Raw genomic sequence first — 9,736 nt, forward strand, 5'->3', positions numbered from 1 at the left:
TATTTTGGAACGAGTTCAACTTTTCAAAACTTCTGAAACACAGGGACTTCCTTATCAGTTGACACTAAAAACCACTGCAAAATACATGATTACAGTGAATATAAACACATGTGATGGTTTAGTTAATGGGGCAACTGGAGAACTAATGCAAATTGATATCCAGTAATTCTTTGGATTAAATTCTTGGAACCTTCTGTTGGTTTGATAGCACGATCAAAAAAGCCTCATCCTCTAGAAAGCTCTTGGACCCCAATTGAAAAAGTTTTTAGATCTTTTCAATATAAAAGAAATGAGCAAATTATAATTGAAAGAAATCAGTTTCCAGTTGTTCCAGCTGAGGGAATAACCATTCACAAAAGTCAGGGTGCTACATATAGTAAAGTTGTCGTTCATACTAGACCCAGAATGCTTAGAGCTTCGATATATGTCGCTTGCAGTTGTGCTACTACGGCAGTAGGTCTCTTTATTGTCGGAAATTTTATTCCTCCTAATAAATTTTCTGAATCGGATCCAATATTTAGGGAAATGATGGAATTGAGCACATCTAAAGCCCTGATTACAAATTTCGATTTTATGATTTCTCGATCATCAGCACTTCAAATTTTATATCATAATGCTCAGAGTCTCCACGCTCACATTAACGATATAAAAGGTGACTGTCTGATGCTATCTTCAGATATTTTATGCTTCGTAGAAACCTGGAGCATTCCAGTTGAACATTTTGAGATACCAGGATTTACTCTTATAAACGAGCTGAGGATAGATAGCACTGAGACAAGCAACCGAAATAAACGGGGCCTTATAATTTATGCAAAGCATAGTGTTGCCAGCTCTATAGAACCAAAGATTATAAAGAAAATTTATTCAGGCCGCAAAGTTTTAGAAGCAGTTTTGTTTAAATGTTTCAACAACAATATTCTGGTTATTTACAGAAACTCAGTTTTTCCCTTCAGGCTTTTTATTGCAGAACTTCAAGAAATTCTTACTACAGAGTTGTGCAATCAAAATGTCTTACTTGTTGGAGATTTTAACATTTGTTTAAAGTCTACAGGGTCTACAATAAAAAATTTTCTTCAAGATAAATCTTTAGTTCCCTGCTTAGTGTAGAATATTCAACTACACCTGAGGGGAGGCAAATTGATTGGGCATTTTCAAACATGGATCATTCTCATGTTGATGCTATCACTTATGAGACAGTGCATAGCTATCATGATGGTATTTGTGTCTCTATTTCGGACTAAGTCTATGTACAATAGTATCTTTTTCACACATAAGGGCATTAGAATAGGTTAAAAATATGATATTATGAATTAATAAAAAAATATTTAAACTAAGAAATTTTGATATATATAAAGTAAAAGTTAATATTTTAAGAATAAATTAAATGTACGTAGAATACATTTTGCTATTTATAAAAACATATCTTTAGAATTTAAAAATAAAACATTTAATTATTAAATTATTACTTATTACTTCTAAGTCAAACCTGTTTAATCTTATTCATGTAAGAAATCAAATGTGCATTAACTTCGAAAAACGATTGTTTTTGTTTTTTTACATAGTCCTCAATACAGTCAAAATAAATAAAAATACAATTCAATACTCAAAGTACACAAATTGATCTAATCTAATTAATTTTACAGCAAAATAAAAAAATATGTAAATGACGGATAATGAAATCTCGATTATCACTTTATCATGCGAGAGTATAAAATGTTCGGTGACACCCGAACTTAGCCCTTCCTTACTTGTTCTTCTTGCACTTGTTCAAAGGAAAGGAAAGTTCCTATCAATAAACAATCATTTTTCTTGGACCAGAGAACCAGAAGAATTGGTCGCATTGGAAGTGTTAATCTACCTGAAACAAAAAAGATTACAAAGAAAAATGAACGTAAAGAAAAGCTTTCAAAACGTAATTCAACATCAACACTTACCAGAAAAGTATCAGCTAGAACACGTGACCATTCAGCCAGACTCTCATACAGACGACAACAATGTAGGTGCGTCGCACATGGATTCTTCCAAAAACGATGCTGATGATGAATTTTTTCTTCCATCCTCTAAAACCAAACAAAACACACTAGTATTAGAACACACTGCCTTAGCTGCCCAAAGATTTGGAGTAAGTGATAGAGCAGCGGCCTTGATTGTTTCATCTGCTTTTCTGGATGCCAAAAAAGCAGGTTTGATAACAGAGGATCAGGCTAGCTTTGTCACTGGCAAACGCAAGTTTAGTCGGGCAAAAAAAAGTGTTGGAGTTAAGCTCCAAAACACCGAAAGTATTGACTCTGTATATGGGCTGTATTTTGATGGCCGCAAAGACAATACACTTACACAAGTCAGCGAAGGTGAAAAGTACTACCGCGACACTGTCAAAGAGGAACATATTCCTCTTACAGCGGAACCTGGTTGTCATTACTTTGGCTACGTCACCTCTCCTTCCGGGTCAGCTGAGGATGAGTCGCAAGCTATATTACCTTCTGAGTTTATTAATCCGACCCAACTTAGCACAGACCAAGCAAAATATCAGAAGCTGTTATTTCCGGTCAATGTTCCTCAGATTTAGCGTCGATGCATCCAGGTAATATGTGCAAATCTCGCTGGCTCACCTGTGCAAATAGAATTCTGAGATTAGATATACATTTCTACTGACAATCCAACAAAGGAAATAAAGATTTTGGTCAAGTACATACTTACAGTTTACTCACCTTTGTGGTTCTCAATAAGATTCAACAGTTCAATCAAAGATGTCTCGCGCCATCACTATGCTGCAATTCAAAAGTCGAGATACTTACCTGCTAAACTGCGCAAGGTTGTCGATTCATCCATTCAACAGAATGCTTTCTTTGCTCTTCCAGAAAACATTCTCCTAAGTTTGATGACTGACGAACGGATAAAAGTTAGAAAGTTGGCCCTTGACCGTCTTCTGGCAGCCAGAGAAGCAGAGTCGGACACTGTAAATGGAAGGGTTAGATGTAATAAAGTGCCAAAGCTGAATTTCAAAGCTAATAATTATTACGATATGATGACTATTACCTTGACTGTTCCACCAGTTCTTTGTTCAGTTTCTAACGAAGAACTCATAAAAGGGCTGTCGGGAGACACTGCAGAGGTATGGAAATTTAGTGAATTCCCTTCTCACACCGTGGCAGTCATGAAAACCGTCAAACTGGTGAAAGAGGCATCTTCTAAAGTTATTGGCCCCCAATCTCGTGATCGTTTTATATGCTCTACACTGAAATATAGGCAACAAGTGCCAAGGTTTAGTACAAAATCTGATTTTATCAATAAATTTGACACAGATTCAGACTAAAGCAAGCCTGACATATGGTTGGTTGGTTGGGTTGGGCTTGGGAGAAGTCCGAAGAGCAGCCACCTCCACGCGTTGGGTTCTGGGTGACCAATACAGGTTAGCTGAGAGCTGCAACAATTTTCACTTTGCGCTGTGGCGCGCCACCTTTTTGCTCGTATCTCGGGAACGGTTCGTCCTACGGCCATGATCACGTATACCATTTCGGTAGCAAATGACGTGACAAATAACTTTTATACATTTTGCCATGAGATGCGCATTTCAGGCGCTAGGTAGACAATTTCACGATTTTAGGCGAATTTCTGAAATTTCAAGGCCGGAGGTGGGGTTGAAGATGCAATCCGATCTCAAAACAAAAAGATGCATTGGAATCTGGAAGTACTGAGGCAACTTTTCCGCACTATTAGAAATCCCGAATCGAAAAAAATCCGGAATCGACCTACCCTATTTTGATTTTGTGTGCAACTTCAAGTATTCTTGCCTCCAGCGCGGGTAAGCTTACCACTGCAGTTTGGGTTCCTAAGTACTCTGATCTGATACTCTTGATCGAGTTTTCATCAAAACTACTCAACCCATTTATTTGTCGTCGTATAGCCTCGGCAATGTCCTCTTTAGTCGTGATTTCGTCGAGGTCACGTATTTCTTGCATGACCTTGTGAATTAAAGCTTTTATCTGTGCATTTTCTCCCAGTACTTTGCTTATTTCGGTCTTGAAGATGCCTGTGCTCCTCATCTGTGCCTCTTTCAACTCTAGCAGGATTTGTCCTTTGGCCGTCTTTCTGAGTTTTGTTACATTTTCCCCTAGCGAAAGGTGGTGGGTTAGGGACCATTTGCGCGTTGAATCGCCTGAAGCGAACCTCCAAGCTGTGTGGGTACCATGTCGGTCAGACTGGTTCTACGGTAGAGTCGGATTACCCCAAGCTCTAGAATTGGTGTCAGCGGACTAGTTCAAGCACCGGACGCCTGGACGCTATGCAGAGGTGACTTCTTGCTTGATGGTATTAATGAAACGATGAAGAAGCTCTACGTACATGTTATAAGTATAGATGTTGTAGATGTGTAGAAAGGTGTTGTAGGGCAATAAAGGTTTTTTGTTTGTAACCGCGCAAATTTACAGAACAGCGAAAACTATAAGCGAAATTACGGCAACGATGAAAATGATGATAACGGATGATATACTTATGTTGAATGTTCCAAATTATGCAAGGCAAGGCGCGATGCTTCTCTTGTGGTGAGAGTGTTGATGATTTATTAAGTTCTGTACTATGTCGACAAATATTGATGAAGCGTAACATCCAAGATATTATTCGAAGACTGCTAGTGTAGTTACTTCGTTGATTCACAATTTCCAAAATGTAACTGGTGTTAGCAATTGATTTGAATGCAGATTTTCGCTTCTCTCTTTCGTCAACTTCCATGTCGATATCATTGCAGCTCTCCTTTGGCCATTTATTTGAGTTTTCGTGTAGAAACCCTGGTCCAGTGTACCATATTGTATGAACAAGTTCCTTTACGGTACATCCTCTAGACGCAACATCCGCCGAGTTACAATGAATTGGTACATGTCTCCATTGAGCACCTTTGGTTACGTCCTGAATTTTCGAAATTCGATTGCCAACAAAGATCGAACGTGTTGCAGAATGCATCTTTAGGCAATGTAAGACTATTTATGAGTCTGCCCAAAGAAAAATATTAAAAGATTTTTGAAAAATTTTTGGTTTTATTTTTGCTAGTAAATGAGCGAAGAGAAGAGCGCCACAAAGTTCTAATTTTGGTAACGATTGTTTTTTGATGGCGGCAACTCTGGACTTAGCAGTAAGCGAAGAGTAGCGATGCCAGATTTGTTGATAAAGTGAGTGTAAATTGCGCAGCTATATGCACGAATCAATGCGTCATAAAACCCATGTATTTGAAGAGACTCCATATCTGCCGAAAAACAAGGCCTAGGCACCTTGGTTAATGAAAGATCCGATAAGGAATTCAGAAAGTTTTTCCAAGCCCATTCAATGCTCTGTGATACTAACTCATCCCAATCCAACTTTAGTAGCCATATTTCTTGCAACAAAATTTTTGAAGTTATAACAACAGGAACCAAAATACCGAGTGGGTCGTAAAGTGGCGATGCATCAGAGAGAATGGAACGGAAATGAAAAAATAAAACAATCAAGATTTTTGTTCCATTTTAGTCCAAGTGCATTAGTGATAGATGAATCTACGTTTATATCCTTTAAAGAGTCATCTTCTCTGAATCAATGATGATTAGAATGCCACTTTATTAATTTAAACTTTCCTAATTCTAACAGTTGTGTTACCTCTTGCTTTATCTGTGAAAGTTCGGTTAGACCACACAGTAAGTCGTCTACGTAAAATAATCACTTCAAGATTTTTGCGCCAATTGGGAATTGTTCTGAATGCTGTTCAGCTAGATACAACAAACTCCCTATAGCAAGTTATGGTGCAGCAGCCATTCCATAGTTTGCAGTACTTAGTTGGTATGTGCTAATGTCTTCAGTAGGTCAACTCTTCCACAGAATGTACTGGAACTTTCGAACATCTTCGTGCATTAATACTTTTCGATACATCTTGACTACGACCGCAGTGAGTGCAAACCTATTGAATCGGAAACGAAGAAGAAGAATAAAAAGTTCGCATTGGATTGTAGGACCAGCCATCTGAATATCGTTTAGTGATATTTGAGATGTAGTTCAACAGGAGGCGTCAAATACGACTCGAAGCTTTGTTGTTGTACTTGTTGGTTTAAGAATGTAATGATGTGGTATAAAATAATGCGGTTCGCTGAGATTTGGATTCTTTACAATGCTCATATGACCCAGGCTCTCGTAGTCGTTCCTAAATTCAACGGACTGTGCTGTCAGTTGTGGTGATTTGGCTAATCGACGTTCTTGTGCATTGAATGGTCCCAATGCCGTAGTGTATGACTCGTCCAAACACGTCTGATCATCCTTGAAAGGGAGTTTCACAACTATTCTGTCGCAAGGTCTTCTTGAAACTGTTGCATTGTATAAATGATCGCAAATCTGTTGTTCACGAGTCCAAGCCTCTGGGATGGTAACAACTTCTTCCAATTTCCACAACTTTTTAAATTTGCCATCTAAATATTCAATGGCTAAAAATAAACAAGATGGTTTAGATATATTGTTACGGCCGGTATTATAGCGTCTCGAAACGCTCCAGCCTAAGAGCGTTTTTTCCAAGATGGGTAAATTAGACCCAAGATGGATTTGACCTACAGATTGAAGACTGAAGAACGTTTCCGTATCCAGCAACGTGTCGATTTTCTTTGGTATATGAAATTCATCACCAGCGAGTACTATGGTGTTTGGAATATTCCATGTTGAAATGTTGATTTCCGGATCTGGTTGATAAGTAATGTGCGATGTAATACAACAAGTTAATGGAAGCTCGAAACCGGTGACTTGCGACTTGATGTTAGTTGAAGTTTTGAATTTAATATTTGTCGATGACAAACCGATGCTTTAAATTTCTATGTTTAGTTTTTTTCTTGGCAGCAGAAACCTTTGCGAAAAATCTGTGTTGAAATTGATTTGCGAACAGGAATCTAGCAGCGCTGTACCCAATCTATAGCTCCCCGTTGAATCACGAACGAAAATTTTTGCTGTTGCAAAGATTATACGTATAAGATATGAGTATGTACGGCTGCCTCCTCTGTAGGAAATAGTTGAGTAGTTGTTGGTTAGCCTAGAGGTGAACCGCGGTGAAGTAAACTATGGTGTTGTCGTGCACAAACCTTGCACCTGTGCAATGATGAACAATTCGCTACTTGATGTCCCTTTTATAAGCAATTGATCCAAAGTCCAATTTTCTTTGCATGATCGAAACGTTGAGTTATGCTTTGCGACTTAAACCGTTCACAATTAAAAATCTTGTGGTTGTTGTTAAAACAGAATTGGCACGATATGGCAAAGCAGGAAAATGTGTAACCTTGAGATGGCGAAGTACTATCATGCGTGTTGTCGAGTGAATCCATACTGCGATGCAATCTTCCCGTGACGGCAGCGTTCTGAACTCTAGCGACTCCTTCCACCTTTTTTTGGTCTGTTCATCAGACTTCTGCAATATTAGATAAATCAGCATAGCTTGAGAAATTTTCCTGTCACTACCCAGCGATGTTAAAGAACCATAAATAGCAGAAGCTTTAACTTCTTAGCTGAATGCCATTTGGTTTCATAACTGCTGGTAAATCAAATAGAGAATTTATTCCTTCCAAGAAAATTAGTGTTTTGTTGTCATAACGTACCTTCAATCGTTCTAACGCCTTTGGATAGTTTTCATTTGTAACCTGAAACGCATTTACAGTTTCTTAGGCTTGACCTTGGACACAATTTCGTAAATGGTTGAATTTTTCAATATTTGTTAAATTAAACTCGTTATCATTTATTTGTTTGAACGAGGTAATAAAGTTTTGTTAATTCGAATACTTGCCATGAAACTTAGGAAGCTTAAGTGGTGAAAGATTTGAACTTGATTGTACCACGCAAGTTGTATCCGAAAATTAAACGTTGGTATTTTCTGCCAGTTGCGATTGGATAACCAATTTAGTTGTTATGTAAAGTTCTTCCAGGTCAGCACGTCCTCCATCCTCACAATCCAATATTTCGATGTCAGTGTGAATCTATATGAGAAATTTTCCTGTCACTACCCAGCGATGTTAAAGAACCATAAATAGCAGAAGCTTTAACTTCTTAGCTGAATGCCATTTGGTTTCATAACTGCTGGTAAATCAAATAGAGAATTTATTCCTTCCAAGAAAATTGGTGTTTTGTTGTCATAACGTACCTTCAATCGTTCTAACGCCTTTGGATAGTTTTCATTTGTAACCTGAAACGCATTTACAGTTTCTTAGGCTTGACCTTGGACACAATTTCGTAAATGGTTGAATTTTTCAATATTTGTTAAATTAAACTCGTTATCATTTATTTGTTTGAACGAGGTAATAAAGTTTTGTTAATTCGAATACTTGCCATGAAACTTAGTAAGCTTAAGTGGTGAAAGATTTGAACTTGATTGTACCACGCAAGTTGTATCCGAAAATTAAACGTTGGTATCTTCTGCCAGTTGCGATTGGATAACCAATTTAGTTGTTATGTAAAGTTCTTCCAGGTCAGCACGTCCTCCATCCTCACAATCCAATATTTCGATGTCAGTGTGAATTGAGAGAATCTGCTTAAAGTATTACTCCTGGATGCCTTAACGATATTTGTATTTTACCACTGAAAAAACCTTTCCACCTGGTCGTAAGCTAGCATCGATGATATTTTTAATACGCTTGATATTTTTCTTGGTGCTGGTGCGTTGTTGTTTTAGTTCATCTAAAAACATTGTAGAACGGGATTCAATGTGCTTTATATTGACTTCAAAATTATTTGAAATAATTATAAATATCCTTCTAGTGAGTAGTTACATAGGTAACACATGATCAGTTAATTTATTGCAAAATTGTATCAACAAGATTAGTATTGTACATATATGCATATATATATATATATATATGATATATGCGAAGCAACAAATATGCGAATATCACCTGGAGGAAGTGGTACTAGCGAAACGTGGCGGCGACAAGTTGCTGTGCTGTGTGCGAACGATGCTGATGTGCCCAATGGTAAAGATGTCCAATGGTAAAGATCCAATGACGATGATGTCCCACGATGCAGTCTAATACCAAACCACCACCAAACTCAGAAATGATATGAGAACAACGAAACAACTTACTCGTGCCCCACGTTGCAGGGCTATAAAGGTTTTTTATAACCGCAAATTTACGAAACAGCGAAAAGTATAAGAGAAATTGTTGCAACGGGCCGAGTAACGACCCTGTAAGGTGGTCAGGTATTAGACTAACTTTATTTGCGCATACAGTGGTCGTGGACAAATTTGTCGTTGACAATTTTTTATAGCTCCTGTCATTTACGAGAAATATACAAAAAAAATGCGAAATCCTTCGAAAAATCTGGTTTAAAGCCCCGTACTACCTCGTCGGTGTGGGTTACGACTTTGTTGCAGCCCTTTTGTAGAGTAAACAATTGTGAGAAATATGCGTCTAAAGTCAAAGCGATGCCATAAAATACTTCTGATCTGTAGGAATTCAAAGATAAAAACTCAGTATTGTAGTGTAGGTAGTAAGTAGGTAAGAGTGCAGCCCTATCGGGCTCAATTAGCACTTGATGTGCCATTTTGATACACTATTCGTAGAAACTTTTGTATCTGCTATTACGTCTCACTTTCTCTCTCAAACCATTTCGAGGTTTCGATGAAACTACTTAAGTATGTCCGATATGCTTTTGGTGGAAATCCATTCAAGGTTTGGTGCTTGGTCGATTCCGAGTGTTTTGTGTCGGATCTGTGCTAGAGCTGGGCATTCGCAGAGAAAGTGGAAGATTGTTT

At 37.9% G+C, this 9,736-nt stretch overlaps 1 protein-coding gene across 1 annotated transcript; it reads right to left on the reverse strand.

Moving 5' to 3' along the window:
* Positions 1-6,015: 6,015 nt before the first annotated feature.
* LOC120780135 lies at positions 6,016-8,671 on the reverse strand. Its single transcript, XM_040112423.1, has 2 exons — positions 8,581-8,671; positions 6,016-6,686 (listed from the first exon to the last, which is right to left on the reverse strand). The coding sequence occupies exons 1-2, from the start codon at positions 8,669-8,671 to the stop codon at positions 6,016-6,018; spliced, it is 762 nt and encodes a 253-aa protein (XP_039968357.1).
* Between the last annotated feature and the right edge of the window lie 1,065 nt (positions 8,672-9,736).

The sequence above is a fragment of the Bactrocera tryoni genome, unplaced genomic scaffold (genome assembly GCF_016617805.1).
Source record: "Bactrocera tryoni isolate S06 unplaced genomic scaffold, CSIRO_BtryS06_freeze2 scaffold_179, whole genome shotgun sequence".
NCBI classification, from domain to species: domain Eukaryota; kingdom Metazoa; phylum Arthropoda; class Insecta; order Diptera; family Tephritidae; genus Bactrocera; species Bactrocera tryoni.